General features: G+C 30.9%; 1 protein-coding gene across 1 annotated transcript in view; it reads left to right on the forward strand.

Moving 5' to 3' along the window:
- Nucleotides 1-20110, forward strand: part of LOC100881123 (neurotrimin) — a 200147-nt gene that overhangs the window by 110087 nt on the left and 69950 nt on the right. The window contains exon 2 of the mRNA XM_012280659.2: nucleotides 17429-17526. Coding sequence (XP_012136049.2) covers nucleotides 17429-17526 — 98 coding nt within the window. The remainder of the gene's footprint in view (nucleotides 1-17428; nucleotides 17527-20110) is intronic.

Consider the following 20110-nt stretch of genomic DNA (forward strand, 5'->3'; position numbering starts at 1 on the left):
ACAAAACTGATCGATAGTTTTGTTTTCCTAACCCTTGTATCGTTTTCCAATTTCTGTTTTTAACAGTAGCTTCAAGAGACAATAGCTTTGTTAAAGTACTTTTGCTACTTATAATAATATGGAAATGTGTTATACATGATACCGTGCACAAAATGAGCTCTGGGAATTTAGATAGGCAAAGCTACTTTTCTTCTCTTCTGAGCTGACTGTGACCGATGTAGATTGTTCATATTTGCAGAGAATATATGTGAAGCTATATACTTTTTGATTTAATTAAAATATGATTTTTCATTTAGTCAGCATTTCTTTCTGGGCTCATCTTTTGGAGAGTGAACTTATATGAATATTTCAGTAAAAAAACTTAATTGTTCTAAGTGGATTACATTACCCTCAGAATAATTTTCGCAGTGTTGTAAAAGTTCACGCAAGATGACTGTCGAAACATTTCGATTCATATTACAAAATATGAATTGAATAATTTTTCCAAAACACATGTGACTGTAAAATACCTCACACACTCAGTAATGAGCACAGTAGAATTAAATATTCTCATACTTATTTTTAAATAAAAAGCATTGGAGAGATCATTTAGGTAACTCGAAATGGTTTGAAGTTAGAATGCAAACCAGAAACGGTCTTGGTCGATTGGTAGCCATGGCTACTTAACCACGGCCAAGATTTGTACTGTGAATTCTAACTTAGATTAAACCCTATTTCAACGGAGGCAAGAACGTTAATGAATCATCTCAGGGGTCTCGCGGATTCCTTGCTTATATCTGTCGGTATTCTTGATTCAACTGCGTTTTGTGTTCATTGTATGATGTGATTCGGCTATCCTTTGATCTGCAAGGCCGAGGGCCATTTGGCTGAAGATCCTGATCACTGCTGAGTGTGCTTTCAAAAGCGTCGTATTCGAAGAGAATTTTGAACGAAAGCAAACTGAGTTATGTTCCACATACTTCATTTTCTCATTTCATCCATGCGTTCATTAAAAACGTCAAACTTTTCGAAAAAAGTTAAATTTAAGAAGAAAAGAAAAATGTTCTTTCGAGAACAATAAATAGTACAGAACGTGAAAAACATTTTTGCCAAATAAAATTTTCTCGCTTAAAGGAGTTCATATTTTTTTTAAAAGCACCCAATGCAGTGATTTTAGATATTTTCTTTGGGCAAAATCCTTGACCAGTACGTCAATTTTATAATATATGAAACTTAATATCAAGAATGCTCGGGGTATTCTATCGTAGATACTATCCTTAAAGGAGCTTACAACGTCATTCCTTAAATCAAAGTATAGAGGGCTCTAAATGCTATAGCACAGGCGTTTGTGTCTACATTCTGAAATGTTGGCTCGGTTATTGGCAATTTCGAGTGCATTAAAGTATTTGAAGTTGAAAGACGTTATCATATCTAACCTTGCATCGAAGAGATGAATGAACCACGATTTAATTGTTTTATTCTAAATTTTGAGTGAATATTTCTTTAGGGTGAAAGAACTATGCGAACCAATCGAAATCAAGTTAGTTTGGAAAATCTGACTGCTCTGATAATTAGACATGTTATTTATTCGCTATATAATTGTAGTTAAATAGCAACTTAGTTATTGAATTTGGTTAGTGGTTAGATATTGTATTATTTCTGTAATTGTAAACGTAATGTATATTAAAATAATTTATGTTTGAAGACATTTTGAAACAACGATTATTAGATGCGTTTGTGGATATCATCTACCTAAATTAACAAATACATAATTATAATCCGCCAATGTTAGAAATGTTTACTTCGTACGTTTCGTTGCTATTTGAATAATGAGATTAAATTGGAAATTTTTTGTGGAAGAACGTGGAAAGAAATTTTTGACGTGAAAGTAGTCATTTCGAACTGGTACAAATACCTGTGCGAAACATTTTCATTAGCACACTTTTTTAATTAGTAGCTAAATGTATGTGTCTTTTTGTATTGTATTATGTTTTCTTCGCAATTTAGACGTGCAGTATTTTGTCATTATTTATAGCATGTAGGTTATGGTGTGTAGTAAGTATTTATTATATATACATGTGTATCGTATTATCTCTACAACATATTATAGCGTTTTATTGTGACTTATAATGCTTCATGAGATATGGTTTATGATATTGCTCTTCATTTTATAATGTTCTATATTTTATAGAGAGTTATAGTGTTTCATAACGATCTGCAGTGCTTTATAAGGATTTATAAATGTTGTCTTGTCTGCAATAATTTATAATATTTTTTTATAGCTTACAACGCTTTATGAGACTTTAGAATGTTTTGTAGTATTTTACAGCTGTTTGTAGGATTTTTTAGGTTAATCATTATTATATTATTACTAGGTAAATTAATACCACTACTACGTTATTACTAATTAAATAAATATAGTATATAGAAACATGTCAGTCTCTAATTTAAAATGACAGTATTTAAAAAAATACACCATAAAAGTTTCCGAATAATATACCGTTACGCGTGACCAATATTTTTATTTCAACGCCCCGCAATTTAATTTTCAGTTTGGTTTTGTTTGATTGTTGATTCGATTTTCCTTTATTGGCACAGATACATGTATTCCTACGAATCGAAAAAGTAATCACATAAAAAGAATACAAGATAAAAGAATTCACGTGTATTTATTTCGATTCGATGTCCGCCCCGTACTCAAAGATAATAGGTCAACTTTTAGAGGAGCTCTTTCTAGAATAAGACGCAATAAAAATAGTAAACAGTATACAAGCTCCATGAAGTTTTAGTTGAACATATCAGTTTTAGTTATTCTATTAATGTCAATATATTATTTTTAGTTCGATAAGTCAATTCACTTCGATGAAGCGTATTTGCTTCGTCGAGCGAATAAATGTTTATCGAGTGTCAGCTATCAATACTTAAATCATTCAAAATTATTAGCCAGCAAATACGGGCGTGTACCAAGGAAACATTAGCGACAAATATTTCATAGTCGCCATTTAACGATTTATGTGTCCGCAAACATTGGCGATATTAACACTCGTGTAAACGAGCAAAGCGTCGATACCCGACGCCGGGCAATAATCCGATAATTCGGTAATTGATTTATCATGTATTATCGGGTTTATAAAACTAATCCAACTGGGGATTGTCGACGTTAATTAAAACAAACACGTCTACAGATTTAAAGCAACATTTTTCTTCGCGCAAATATTTGACTGGTCGATAAAATTCGTTCACTGTTACTAATTCGTTTCTCTTTCATAATCGACGTGCTATGAATCTCACGCGATTGTTGCGCGAAATTGTCGGTAATTGTTTGCACTTGTTTATATCAAATGATTAGTAACAGTTATTAACAGTATTTACCTTGAACAAGCTTTCATTTGGATAAATACAAAAATTGTAATGTTTGGAAAAATATATTTTTATGCGGAATAATGTTCGTTTGTAGAATTTGCATTAATCTCGTAAGACAATGTTTGAACAGGAATTATTCAGAATTTGTCTATCATCTGAAATAAGCAGTACGTAAAAAATTCTTATTTTAGATAAATAATTTCATACAATTATATAAATTGCTGACGTTCTATTTTTAATTCGATATTAAATAAAAGTTTCCGAAAATCGATACGTATGAAGAATTAGGCTTAGTTTTGTGCCTTGAGTTTTAGTTTACGTTAATATCTGTCTACTGAAAATTTACATATTAATTTAAAAATGATTAATTGACATATTAATATTAAAATATCAAAATTTCGTGTTTTGGTGTAAACAGTTCTATTTAAAAGTTGATACTGAAATCTTAAAAATACCTTCATGTATGAAAAATATACCTTCACTGTTATTGTTTAAAATTTCTATGAATGTTGAGTATTTAGATTCAGTTTTGTGCAGAACATATTTTGGATAATATAGATCATAAACGTGACTCCACCGCCATTTTGTTATTGAACGCAAAACCTAGGAGATTAGAAGAACCAGACACGAACTTGAATAGCTGCCAAAATTATTTATTTTTATTAACGGAGACCTGGTGCATACGTAACCTGTATGAGAAAATTTAAAATATCATGATTTTAATAATGTCTGTCATTTAATAATAGTTTTAAATAATGTTTGTCATATAATAATAGTTTTTAAGAATGTGAATAACTTTTGACAGCATTAGTCATTAATAATAATTTTTGACAACGTTTGTTATTTAATATTGGTTTTTAACAACCAGTTGGTTTTTACCATTTAATAATAGTTTTTAACAATGCTTGTCATTTTAAATAGTTTTAAATAACATTTATAATTAAATAACAATCAGTGCAAAGAATGAATAAATATTAACTTGATTCAATGTAGCATGTATTTAAGAGTATTAATTTAAACGTAAGGCCGAAGTTAGAAATTCCCATTTCTGTCTCTACAATCTGTCGAATAATTAGTAGACTCACAAGTTTTAATCAGTCCTTCTCTTCGATTCGACAACTTCTAGGTTCTCTTGAATAATCGCTTTGTAATACGCGCTTCCTGTGACCCTCCAGGGAAACGCAAAACCATCTGGTTGAAACGTTGACACTAAACTAATTAAAGTATCATCAAGCACATACGTGAATATGGTACATTACCAAAATTAGTGTATTTAATACCTACTAGTCAAACGTCTGCAGCAACTAAATTAGTCAAACATTTTAATTAATTAATTCGATATAAACTAAGCTGAAATAACAAAAAGTTAAATGGCTTTGCTGTGAACTTTGTAATTATAAAGGAATCCTGATTTATTCATTTTGTGTTATTGGTCGGTGATACCGTTATAAACGTTATTTCATTATACATGATGAATTCTCGTTACATACTTCCAATAATAACGATTTTATTCGTAATGGAGACTTTTGAGAGCAATTGAAACCATTTGTACCTTTCAATGTATGGTCATATACGCGAGAGTTTTGTTATTACACATTTTGCGATTTCTGGTGTTTTGGAAATAAAAGGATCTTTTGCGATTCGATCCATGAAGATTTCTTGTTAAAGAAATATTTTAGGTGGAAATTATTTAGTTAGAAAACAAGTAGATATAAGGGTGTTTAAAATATTTGTATATTCAAATTTAATAGCTGAATGGTGAATGCAATCTATATTATGGAAATGTAAGTTCTGTCAAAGTTATAGGACAGTTTTGTAAGAATTCCATAATTTTTAAAATAGTCACATTATTGATATTTTATAAATGGTGTACTATTTTTTATTAAAATGTTTTCCATTGTTAGTTAATCTTGATATTTTCCAAACAAAAATAAATTACGTGAAAGATGTAATGAATATTATTAAACATAAGCAAATACATATCAAGAAATGTAGTTAGTAATGAATTTAATAAAAACATTGTATTTCTTATATAAATCCAGTTGAATATACTACCACATTTAGGAATAAGTCTTACGATATGGAAACGTAAAAAAACGTGTTACATCTGTATACATACATTCGTGGCTTTGGATTCACATATCTGATACATTTACGACACCATTCTAACAGTTTAAATAAAAATTGAACTTCCTTCTTCTTCGTTTTGTAAGATTTCCAGTAGAACGTTAGACAAAAGCAATTTTTCAGAATTTAAACATACAGCGAAGTTAGAGCTATGCACGTGACGATAGGTTATGTTGTACCGAAATTGTCCCGGGGGTCGAATAAAATGGAGATATTGCACAAAGTCAACTTCGTGTTGTTTTCAAGGAAATGCAAATTTTTGAAATGGTTTTCCTGCGATAGGTAAAGCAGGATGATTTATAAATATGACTTGACATTGTAACATTATACTACAATATTATTTGTATTTTCAAAGTTCCGTTCTTTTTTGACTGAAATTAGATATCTGATTCTGTTCAGATTTGGAAATATTCTACATGAATTATTCTGTAATTTAAACTGACAGTTTGTTACCATTAAGATTTTAATAATTAAAATCTTTTAAGCACGCTACGCTTTGGTTTATACATTAAAAGGGATTTTCATTTTCATATATTTCAATTCTTGCAAAGGAGGGTCGTTTGTAATCAATGCTTCAGTAGATGAAGTTTTAGATGTGACAAATAATCTCGTCATTCTTACTTAAAAAATATTAATATACAGTTGGAAATAGTAATGTTACATTTATATAGGCATCTCTTGAAATAATTTCAGTGAAATACAAGTCACATTTATTCACGTATTTCTTAAAATAATTTCAACTTCTTATTAAACAATTCAAGCACTCAAAATAGTAAAATTATACTTAACTCGTTTGTCCATTCTTTTCTTATATTTAAAAAATCAAACACTTCAGCAGAATAGAAATTTAATTACAATCTATCAAACTAATGTTTCCAAACATTAAAGCATTTATACACAAAATGGTTATGATTTGAACTTTTCATCTTTGCAGATTTTTTCATTATTACAAAATTTTTCAATTCAGTATAAATACGTTTTGTAATCGACCCTTAATCACATATCATATTAATTTCACCGATTTGAAATAATATCCAGTAATGGACATAAAAGGTTGACATAACATTTGAGATAATCATTTAAGATTTGCACAGAAAAATGATTTGTAAACAGCGTTTCAGCATTCTGTATTTTTAAACTGTTAAGAACGATATGTTGTTCTGTAAACGCGAAGTTAGGATAGGTAGTACACAAACAGAGTAAAGTCTACTCGCAAACAGAATTTCCCAAATGGTCGAGTCAGATTTTAATGAGCTTTCGCATGTTGATAGATCATGCAAGCCTATCTGCCTATCATTAATAGATTTGAAGACTACTCACAAATTTTATAAAACATTCTTTTACAAAATTATAAAAATATAACATCTTATTATCCTGAAATTATCTTTGAAATGACATATTTTGTACAATTGTAACTTTATTTAATAAAGAATTTGCATAGAATGTTCTGAATAAAAAATTATCGATTTGTAAATGATTATATAATTTTGGATGTTTTTTAAAAATTTTCACTGTTTCAAACAGTCTTTCATATACAAAGTTTTACTCGAAATTTCATCCCCTATGAAAAGAAGTAACTTCAAAAAGAAATTGAAAGGACATTAGAAACGAATTACAGTAGAAAGTCAAATGACGTTTTTGCTGCTTTGTCACAGCTTTTTATGTTGTTGAATAATTTTTCATTTAACAAACAATTACCCCTGAATGTAGATACATTATTGCCTAATGTGTACCTGGAATTAATCTCTTAAGCGGCTGTATTATGCATGCATCATAGGTAGCTGTAGTTGATACACATTAGGAGTGATATGTACAATTATTCGCACTATGTAGTCAAATTCTTTACTCCATTATATTGTTACTATTCTCAATAAAAAATATATTTGTGGTAATATTCAAAGAAATACATTATATTTGTATCGTTAAGATATCTATTTATAGCTTTGTACAAGGATAAAATTTTAATATTTTCTTGTTTGTGTATTATGGCATTTATTAATCACATTACAGTAAATAATTATAATATTGTGTAAATAATTCTTTGTTAATATCAGTTTTTATGTCTGTTTCTATAGTAAGTTTTATATAAGAGAATGTACATTTATATCGTACAAATATGTAAAAAGGAAATATTTTCAAATATTTTCAAAAAGAAACATCTTACCTAAAGTATGTAATAATGAAATTTCATCAATGAATAAAGTTAATTCATTTGTAACATTCTCATAATTTTCTCTTCTCATTGAAACCTAAAATTAATACTTCCATTTGAATTCCATATAAAATTTAATTAAATTATTTAGTACCCTATGAAAATGATTGCGCGTATAATACGAAAAGAGACTTTAAAGAATAGACATCTAATACAGATTGTAAAAAATTCCATTTTCAACCCGAATCTGGGTTAACTTTATTCATAGAGGATCCGTTGGATAAACTTATTATTTTTATCACACTGACGGAGTTTTTTCAGAGTATTCGTAAACGCAGCAATATTTGTACTTTTTAACGTCCTTTCATTCACCGAGGAACTTTCATCGTGATTAAGAAATTAGTTTACGAGTTTCCTTCTTATTTGCTGAATGAAAATTCAATTTTATGAGCATTCTAATTTTGATCATTTAATTCTCTCGATTCAGTTGATGTTTACAATTTGTAATGCTTAAAACGGATTTAATGTTTGTCGAAAAAAGTATGTGAATGTTGAGAAGTATTATCCTTTACTGGAAAAGTAGGTGTTTTCATAACTTCGCATTTTCGAATAAAGGGTCGTGTCTTTGAAGCTTAAAAATATGCCAATACGATAACAGAATCATGAAAAGTGTATTAAAACCGCGATCTTAAATACTGTAAACTCTGCAGTTTATATTTGGTTCTAAATTACCAGATTAGCTGTATTTTTATAAACTTGTGTAAATAAATAGTGGTCAATTTGTGAGAAGAAATTTTTGTCAGAAATACATTATCACTTATAACAAAATTTCTTTTTATTCGTTGCTACAAGAGTATTCTCCTCTCGTTTTGTAATTATTTACTTCAATTAAATTAATCGACAAAATGAATGCTTATGCAAGTATTAACATTTATATTATTTTATCATGAAATATTCGTTGCATCAGACACGTACATATGTTTACAAATAAATAACTTTTGCATGTACATATATGCAAATAATTCGTTTCCGAAGCATTAAATTTAGTCAGAAACCATTTGGAGATGGTGTGATAAATTAATTTCATAAATAGGTTTAACATTTATTTCAATTATTGATGAAAACCGTGAATGATTAACGTTTTGGGCAATGCAAAATTAGTAACAGAAAATGGAGAAGCATATCTGACGTAATTTCTAATATAGCAAAGTAGTATTGGTATCTATAATTGGTGTGATTCTTTCAATAATTGTGACTGTTATTGTGGTTGACCGATCGATCGTTTGACTGATTGGTTTATTAATATATTGATCGATTCACTTATTGATTGATTGACCTATTGACTTATTGAATGATTGATAGATTGACTTATTGATTGATTGATCTATTGACTTATTGATTGATTGACCTATTGACTTATTGATTGATTGACCTATTGACTTATTGATTGATTGACCTATTGACTTATTGATTGATTGACCTATTGACGTATTGGCCTGTTGATGGATTAACTTATAGGTTGATCGATCGATCGACTTATTAACTGATTGGACGACTGTCCTATTGATTGATCGATTCATTGACTTATTGACTGATTGAACGATGGTTCTATTAATTGATCAATTGTCTTATTGACTCATTGATCGATTAACTATTGACCAATTGATCGGCTGTCTAATTAAGTGATTGTGTGGTTGATTGATTGACTGATTGACCAATTAACTGATTAACTGATTTAATAATTGACTAACTGATGGAATGACTGCTTAATTCACTGATCAACTGATTGATTCACTCACTAATTGACTGATAGGTTATGCTTAATTCTAACAACGTAGAATTCTTTATTAAACACAAACATGAAATTTATTGCACTAATTGGAAATTTTTATGTAATTATTTGCTTTAAACCGTTACCACATTTTTTAAAAGTTCCTACGAAATTTTCAATTAAAAGCACGGAATAATATAACTTCAGTGGAAGCGATTCATTTAATTAATCGAACAGTGAAAGCTATTCGTACCTTCATACTCCATGCGCTCCGTTCTGAAAGTTTTTCACTCGCAGTTTCAGTTCCTTTTCTTTCATTTGAAAATCATTCAAAATGAGTTAGCTAATGGAGAAGAATCGGTCAGAATTGAAAATCTGTTTGCAGCTGTATTCGTTGAAACCAATCGTAGTTTCCTCGAGATTGATCCTTTAACTGAAATCACGATTAACGTGCTCAAAGTAACAAGTTGCAAATCGTTTTTGTTCTGTTTATACGGTGGTTAAACTTTTCTGCTGTTGTGGAAACGATTTGTACTGTGTTCATTATTGTATACGTATAGGAACTTTGGAACAAGTGGTAAAAAATTTAAATTAAATTCTCTGCTTTTTTGTGATGTAAATACTACAATAGAACGTTGCTATTAAAAATATAGGCTTCTTTTTTCAGATATAAGAATGTGGAAATTAAAATTAGGTTCATGAGTGTAACGTGGGTTTTCTACTAAACGTCTAAATTTCCATATTTCTGAATTCCCAAATTCCCAAATTCCCAAATTTCCAAATTTCCAAATTCCCAAATTTTCCAAATTTCCAAATTTCCAACTTCCCAACTTCCCAAATTCCCAAATTCCCAAATTTCCAAATTCCCAAATTCCCAAATTTCCAAATTTTCAAATTTCCAAATTCTCAAATTTCCAAATTTCCAAATTCTCAAATTTCCAAATTTCCAAATCTCCAAATTCCCAAATTTCCAAACTTCCAAATTTCCAAATTCCCAAATTCCCAAATTTCCAAATTTCGTTGTTGTCTTTCTTAACACCAATAACAAATAAAAGTATGATTCTTTATATTTTTTATTTAGAATAAGACAAATATTTTTCAAAATTCTTACACTTTTCATCTTAAATTCTACACAAGATGTGCTTATTATTGCTTACTTAAAATTATTCATAAATGTTGAAAGCTGTAATCTTTAAGTAATGTGTGAAGTGCTTTCATGGAATTATCCGTCCGCATATCTCTGAGACCTTAATCAGTACGCGGTCGCTAATTCCAAGTTTGCATTAACTTAAAATTACCGCAATTTAATTCGAGCGTCTCCCCGTAAAACAATTGCACAAAATATTTTTCTTCATAAATATATTGTATTCGAGTTAAATAAAAATTTTGCGAACGAACTCTTAAAAAAGGTTAAAAGTTTTGATCGAACTTCGATGACAAAAGTTGAAAAGCGGACATGGAGCGATTGTTTAAACAAAAAGGAAATAAATTAAGTTGAAAGCATCCGAAAGAATTCGCTATCGATTTTTTCCCCGCTTTTAACGAACGCTCGCATTGTTTCTTTTAATCGACTGGGAAATCGTTCAACACTAGAAAGAAAACTATGCTGGTCGACTTCTGTTCAGAAACGAAACAATGAGTTCTGATAACGATGGCCTTGTGGAACAGAGAGCGAAAGAAAGTTGAGATTCAATGTTGGATAATAATCGTCATTATTTTCAATACCACCGATTGTCGATGAAAAGCAAGTGTTTGATGTAAACGGATAAACAAAACCGTGATGCAACCATTGATGTTCTTTTACTGTGAAATTGTAAACTGGTGTAAATACATTAAATATCTGATATAATATATTCAGTATTCATTAAATTTATTGTAAAGCATTGTTAAATCCTGTATTGATAAACTAACAAGAAGAAAAGGAAACAAAATCGGGATTAGTTAATTTGTATATAAAATCATTTAAATACAAATTGTATAAATTATCACAGATTGAATATACAAAAATATGCAAATTTATTGCCGTTCATAGTCGAACAATACAACATTTTAGAAAATATAATTGATTTTTCGATGGAATATATATTCGTTGGACGAGCGAGTAAGATAGCTTCTAACTTCTACAACCGACAAGTTAATAAAGAATATTCGGGCCTCGTTTAAGCAATGTTCGCAGCACGCCAGGCCTTTTTGACTTTTTTCGAATACTACCCTTATCTGTCATAGCTGCTTTACTCGTGGACCAGCCTAAAGGTTCCGTAGAACAACCAAGTGGTTCCCCATCCGCTGTCCTTCACTACCGGAGTTTATTGTCAATTTGAGCATTTTTGGCCTGATGCCGCTTCGCTACACCTTAGCTCTCGCTTATATCGGCAGGTGTTGAGAAATCATAGCTCCACCACTGCACAAGGGTCAGGACCCAGTCCAACCAGCGAGGGGAAGACATCACTTGACTCAGTTACCTGCTGTAAAGAATTTTATTCTTGGTTCCGTTACTGTTATTGGGTTAGACAGCACCCAACAAACCGGAGGGAACCGGTTCACTACCGGAGACGTTCATCTCCCTCTTAAGGTCATACTGGCCACAGGGCGATATACATGGTGTGTTCCATAAGTAATGCGAAGTATTTTTTTTAAAGGAATTGACTGTACCAATTCTTACAAATACTTAAAATTCTTCAAAGTACTGCCCTTGGACATCTACACATTTTTGCCTGCGACGCTGCCATAAACGGTACGCTTCCTGGAATGCGTTTTCCGGAACCGCTTTTAGGGCCTCGGTCACGGCCGCTTGAATGTCTTGTACGGACGAGAAACGCGTTCCTTTCAGGGGTGTCTTGATCCGGGGGAACAAGAAAAAGTCTGCCGATGCCAGGTCAGGACTATAGGGGGGTTGGGGAAGCGTTACCACTTGGTTTTGGGTCAAAAACTCTCGTACTCGCAGCGCGTTGTGGCAAAGCGCGTCGTCGTGTTGCAGTATTCAGGTACCGGAGATGTGTTTTCTCGTCCTGACAACCCTTTTTCGCAGTCTTTCCAGCATATTCACTTAGTAGGCGGTGTTAACTGTCCGTCCTTCAGGAAGAAATTCTTTATGGACTGTTTGACGGACTGTTTTGCTGGTTTGTGGCCGCCCGGAGCGTTGATCGTCGCGAACCTCTTCCCGCCCTTCCTTAAAGGTCTTTAACCACCTCGAAACTTGTGAATACCACAGAACAGAGTCCCCATAAGCCTCACGAATCATTTTATTTGTCTCCTCAAGAGATTTGTTTAGTTTAGCACAAAAGCTTTATCGCGTATCGTTGTTCCGATCGTCGACTCCATTTTCTCCGTGACACGGTCACCAAAGAGGGGGTCACACAAATTAACGTCCTGTCCCTTTCACAGCTCGGAGATCCCTGGGACCGGGTTCGTTGGAAAGCTAAGGGTCCCCCGCATCTAACGCACGTGGTCCGATCCCCCTCCGACCAACAGGAGCGGCTCAGGAATTTCCTTCGCATTACTTATGGAACACACCATGTATATACCTCCCCTAACCGTGGCTTGAACTGCCCCAGGTTTGCCGAAGCGCCCCTGTGCAAGGACATCGCCAGCTAGGCATCGTTTCTCAAAAATTTACAAATGTTATCCTGCTCGTTCTTTCTTCGCTCTCCGCTACAAATAAATTTATCGCTACCTTCGTAATGACAATACAATCGCACACAATTTACAACATAACGAATAACCATGGTTATTTTACATTCAGAACATGCATAACTCAAATTTATATTTCACTTAAATCTAAATAAAACAATTCTTCGGGAATATTTAATAAATATATTAAACATTTATAAAAGTTGCATAACACATTAAAAATTCAGGAAAGTTATTGTGCATACCAAATATTATTTGAAGAATAGTAAAGAATAGTAAAGGAAAATATGCATTTTCGAATCTTTTCCAAGTTTGCCTTAATCATATTTTTAATTCTCTTGTCGTGCTTGGATCTATGTACGTGACTAGAATATGTTCTCTTAATTTACATAATTTTTTATCTTCAACACCCTAATATTTACCTTCGTGTAATCTACAAATGTTTAGTAGAAGAAATTCTAAAATATCAGTTTCTTTGTATTTAATTTTTTCATACTTTTGCACTTGCTATAATTTTTCTTTTATGTTCAACTATCGAACTTTAATTGTTTGAAATTAGAAAAGAATTGTTAAATATGTACCTACATTTAAATTTAAAATAATTAATGAAACGCAGGAGAATAAATTAGTATCAATCAAACAAGTGAATTTCAATAAAGTACATTAACACCCATAGTTTAGTAAAAATTTGAAGTATCAAAAATGATAAAGTTACTGAACTTCAGTAACTTCATTTTAATAAATATAATTCTAATTACATTTGTACTTCAAGGACTTTTGCTTGAAATTGGTCTGTACTAAACAATTTAAATCTTATTAAATTGTAATCCGGAATTCCGCTGAGCTTTCTAATTGGATTTCGCTAATCATGAAAGCCATTAATTAATCAGAGCGAACACTAGGTAAAAGTGAAGATTAACATTTAGCGTACGTGTTCATTATCTTATCCGATCGAATCTAATCTGCAGTTTTACACTTCTGAATGTTCAATCTTCTTACACAATGGATTTACAGCTATAAATATTTAATCTTGTATTTTTATCTATGCAAAAATAGTATATCATGATGAAATGAAAACATGGTTACTAAGAAACAAGTGATAAAGCTTACACATTTATATTTCATGTAATAAATCAATCGTTTAATAAATTGGATTCTATAAATGAAACTTTGTACATTTACGTATGTAAATTTATCGTATGTTATTTTTGGAGGCAACAGAAGAATTTTTTAATGTAAACGTACAAAATTAAAATTATACATAAGTTTATACGTTTGTGTTAAGATGAGAAAAAGGACTTCTTCAGGTAAAAAGTTGAACAGAAGTAGAAATTAATTAAAATGACTAAAATAATAATTACAGTAATGACTGAAATTAACAAGAAATGTAAATAATTACGATTTCCTGTAGTTTCTATGCTTACGTATTTTTGCACTAACTAATTTCACTGTGATACAAAATAGTAAAAAATTGTATGATACTGTGACAATAAATAAAACATGCTGCGGTACTATTAGCGATAAATACACTCTTATTATTATGCAACGTTGTAAATTATCGGTTGCATAATAACAGGAGATTTTCCAAATCGGATAGCAATTTGCTAATTATGCACACAGTAAACTGAATTACATTATTTAACAGTGGCGTAATTAGATTGCTATGTACACGGAAGCATCACAAGATAAATATAAATATTTATATCGAATTTAATGCAAAATTTCAATAAATATCAAAAAGTGATCTTCCCATAAACTTCAAACACAATTTGCTCACATTATTATTCACGATGTGCTCATATTTTGAAACTTGCAAATATAATTGATTCTCTTTCCAAATATTCGTTAAAATAAAAAATAGAACCGTGTGCGTAATTTCATTATGAAAAAGAACATCCAGGTGTTGATAGAATAACACATATTTGCCTTCGAAATATTTGAAATGTCAATCGACCGAGATACAAAATAAAACGAGGCAATCTTTCGTGTGCACGAACGTAACATGATACGTGTACAAGTCAAGTAGAGGAAATTCAAGGTATATCGATCACTCAATTGTATTGATGGGAGCCAAGTAATCAAGATGGAGTCAATATTCCATGATCCGTTCTGCCTGGAAACCGGTCTACCCAACGTGTAATTGGGATCAGTGCTTATCTGTTGGCTCACACCGAGTTTCAGACCCCTTGCCAACATTCCTCCCTCTTTGCCTCTCCAACGCCTTCCTGCAATTCGTATATACCCACTTAAACCCTCCTACAGACTGATTCAAAACTGCCAGCTTCCTTAGAAAGTGAAACGAAAGTAATTTAACTTTTTTACTGTCTAATTTCACTTCGAGGAATCAACCGTCACAGCAATTAAGTCAACTCTTAAAAACGCGGCGATGCAGGACATTTTTAAACGACTGAACTTTCCTTTTTTTTATTAAACTTTTTTAATAATTTTGTTGTTGTATTGGGGTAACTTTTGAAATATTGTTTATGTATATTTTGAGATTTTTTTTATTAAATTTTTTTAATAATTTTTTTTTGCCTCCTACGTAAATCAGTATTGGAGTACATAAAATTAAATTTCTAAAATATTGTGTACTTTAACATTCACTGTAATGATTTTAAATTTTAGTTAAACGATTTAAGTTTTATTCACTTTGAACGAAATCAGTGTGTCAAATATTGTGTCTCTTTGTGAGATACCATTTTCTGATTATGGCTGATTAACTAACTTCGTTTAATTATAAATATTAATACAATTATTTAAAAATTTAATTCTCTGTTATCACAAAAAATTTTTACTATTACAAATGAATTCCATGAAACAAAATCATTGAAATTTGTAAATTGGGAAAGTTAATCTAGTTAAGTTAAAATTGTCCTTTTCTGTGCGCACACATGTATAATCTGCATTAAACCGTTTATTGACCCTGCGATAATTGAGGACTAATGATAAAATGCATATTCCTTAAGTAAAGCGGACGGAAACGAAGCTCCACTTTAACTTAAACTTTCACTACCTAAAATCTCGAACCTAACCACTCTAAGGTTGCAAACAAAAGAAGCATGTGGGTTTCAGGTCCTAGTGGTTAGGTTACCACGATGTTGCGGGATTTCTCCATTTTTGCGGCCAGGTTCCCTTTACCTCCATTTTCTGACTTTTGTTTACACGTCCTTCCAGTACATCGTTGCTTACGTTGCATACTCCAAAAATATCCTTTACCTACAAGAAAACTTCGTAACATAAATTTTAAAAAGTCTGAAACTTTTCAAGAGTGCATCTCGAACAAAGAAAACATTCTTTTAGCAATAAAACAACGATGTGCAAAATCACACTGTACTTCGTATTTATAAAAAAATCTCGAAAAGTAATTTATTTAGACAGCAAATAATTGACAAATTTGCGATTATAAAATAAACGATAGAACGAACGTTAACTGATATCGGAAAGCGATATTCAATTGATGAATTGGAACAACGATAAATACGAGGATCGTGTTAAAAATATTTATTATATAATTTCGAGTTATCGTCGCACGAATTATTTTTTTCCATCGCACCAATTTTACAAGAGTGCATCGCAAGATCCACCATGTGAAAATAACTAACTTAACTGTTACTTTGGCATCCACGTTACCAGCAATATTTGATTTACTTTTGAGTTTTAATCCGATTTTAGCGGCTACGGTTAGAAGTTTTGCCATTTTACACCCAGGGAATGGAATGCAATTTGCTAACACTGAAACTGTGTTTAGTTTGATATACATTTCAGAGTGCAGGTGCTTGTATTGCATGCGTCTGCAGTCTGTCGCGCGCGATATGTCGGACAAAAGCAAACTGTTTCGTGTCAGTAAATTCTCTGCTGTATGTCGATGCAGCAGAATGTGGAGAATGAGTTACTTAGGGTACGTGAAACGAGACGAGTTTGTTGTAGAAACAACGTGTCGCCTTCAAACTTTTCGTGTGCTTTTATTGAATTTCCACGAATCGATACAAACGTTTCAATAAAAATTCCGTGATCTAAAAAATCTTGTTTATCGCTGAACCGATATGTTCAATCATTCAACCGAAATTACGTACTTTTCGCAATGTATTACAATAAAAATTAATAAAGATCTCATGTATGAACTTTAACACAAGAATAAAATACACAAAGATCCTCCCTCGAAATCAATGTAAACGACTCAAATCTTCTGTAAATATGTAACAATTTTCTTGAAGGCAAACACTGAATAATTTATTTGTTAATGGTACGTAAAGTAAATTCGATACGTACGGATCTTAAATATTTGCTAGAATTTATGAGTTGTAGAAATAAATTATTGTTTAAATTTATTTTTGTTCGTTGTTTTCTAAAGATCAGTTATTTATTTTGGAATATTTTGTATTGTACAAAATGTTCTTGTGTTTCAGAGGGACCGAGTTTCACTGTGCCAATAACAAATGTAACAGTCCCAATGGGGCGGGAAGCGGTTCTTGCTTGTGTGGTTGCAAACCTGTCTACGTACAAGGTAAATTTATTATTAAAAATAGTGCTTACTGTATGCTCCGTGAAATTATACACAACCCAGGATTGAATGTCGACATATTTGTTTTGATAGCACTTCACACAATCTGTTTCTTAAACTATTTTTTGAATTGCCGATGTTAATATTTGACAATATTTTTTTTAACCAATTAATGAATAAAAAGAGGAGTCAAAGAAAAATAATGCGAGGAAAAAGAAATTATGCATAAAATCTGAAAATGCGAAATGAAACGTAGAATAAAGCGATATATGCAAATGTGAAGTCCACGTATGTGAAGTCCACATATGTGAAGTTGAGACATTTATTGAAAAATAAATTATTTTCTGAAAAACACTAGAGCAGAACTGTGTTTTATTGTAAATCTAATAATGAACATGCTCCTGCAAATTTCATAATGAATGAATTCCTGCAAATTTAATAAGGAATATATTGCAACAAATTTAATCATGAATATGATTCTGTAAATTTAATAATACGATTTTGTAATTGTATTGTGTTCTTTTAATGCACGTATAAAATCTATTATCACTTTTCATAAAAAGCTATTATTACAACTTTTTACTTTTTATTCTGTCAAATTTACATTATTATAAGATACATACTAATATCTGCGTACAAAATATACTAAAATACATTGCAATATTTTGATGCAATATATACTGAAATATATTGTAATATTTTTATCAGATACATACTGAAATATATTATAATTTTAATATACATTTTAGCGGACATATATTTGATATATTTTTATAAAACGATTGTAGATATATTAATGAACTGTTAACCAAAAAATTTCATTCACAGTATGCAGCGAGTAATACTAACAGTTTGCTTCTGATTATGTTTATATTTATTTTTGTAGTAAATCACTAAAAACTTTCTTAAAAAATAAAATAGGTAGGATAAAAATTTTATTCATTTTTCATGCATTGAAGTGATGAGTGATAATTTATCATGCGGTGACTCTAAACGTCAAGTGCAGGTGGCTTGGAAAGCGAGCTTCGACAATTAACGTAAAAGGGGTAATTCTTCATGCAAAGGCAATTTGAAAATGTGGTATAAAATTTCATCTTCGAAGGGTATTGTTTTCAAGAAAATCAATCACGAATATTTGCTGAACACTTGATTATGAAACACGATTTTTCGAATGAGATGTATCTAGGGTACACCAAAATAGAAAACGTCTCATCTTTTTATAAAAACAGTATTAACTTTTAGCATCGTTACACATTAACGTTTATACATTATGTATTTACATATTAATTGTAAATTAATGATTCCACTATAAATATTACAGAAATAGAAGCACAGTAAATATTTAAAGAGAAGTTTGACAGAAGTTGAAAAAAATTCGAAATAAATCAGACCGCAATTCCGTGTACATAATTAGCAGGATCGATGAGAGTTCGTTAATAAATCGTTCCAGTAGTGTACTTGTTTAAACTTGTATTACATGAGAAAAAAATGATGGCGAGGAAAAATCCGTAGTCGAATATTCAATTGAACGAACAATCGTGCTTAATACGATCGAAAGAAAATTAAATCTAAAACTGTGCTATATTCAGATCGTTGGGCCGTTAGAAATTAATAATTTTCATGGCCCGATTGGTACTCTCCTTATTATCAGATATTGTTTAAGATATCTGCTAACTGCACACATACATTATGTCTATGCGAAATTGGAGGGAAATCGTTGACCCGAATTTTGAACAGTGCTCCCGTAAGAATCGATTCTATTTAATAACTTTTAGCTCGTATAGCGGCATCTGTAGAACAAAAAGCTACAGTTCTCGCATGAGCAATCAACGAACGTTGTGGCCGAAAAACTGGAGCGTAAGCAAATTTCGTTAATTCGCGATTGAGTAATCGTGAATTGCTACAGTGGAAAGCCGTTTGTGCGAAAGAAATTGGCAGTATCATGAAATTTTTACTCGGGGAAATTTACTCGCAATTTTTTATCGACATTCGATAAAACTGAAAAGTACGACATGCTCGAAAACATTTAATTATTTTCTGCTGGTGAACGTGGATCTAAACAATAGGCAATCGATTATTTTTAATATAATATTACAGTAATATATGAAGAAACTATACATTTATATTTTATCATAACTTTTGTGTGGTTATCGAATAATAAGCTTGATGAATGTTTAATTTAGATGAATATTTAATAAAGATCCTCACGATTGATTGATTTGGTTCGATGTCTAATAATGATTTTCACGAATGACTAATCTAGATAGATACCTAATAATAATTTCGATGAATCGTTAATCAAAATGTCTTCCTAATAATAATATTGATGAATGGTTGCTCCAAATGTATATTTAACAACAATTGCATCGATTGATTCATTCAGATGAATCTCAAATAATAATTTTGATGAATGTTTAATCAAAATGTATTTCTAATAATAATCTTGAAACACATTTTATTTATATGGGTATCTAATCATTTTAATGTACGTTAAATTCAGATGTATACCTAGTAATAATTCTAAAATAGTTTCATTCATATCCCTGTTTTTTTATAACTAATTAATTGTTAATAATATTGCTTCTTC

The sequence above is a fragment of the Megachile rotundata genome, chromosome 1, assembly GCF_050947335.1.
Source record: "Megachile rotundata isolate GNS110a chromosome 1, iyMegRotu1, whole genome shotgun sequence".
Taxonomy (NCBI): Eukaryota; Metazoa; Arthropoda; class Insecta; order Hymenoptera; family Megachilidae; genus Megachile; species Megachile rotundata.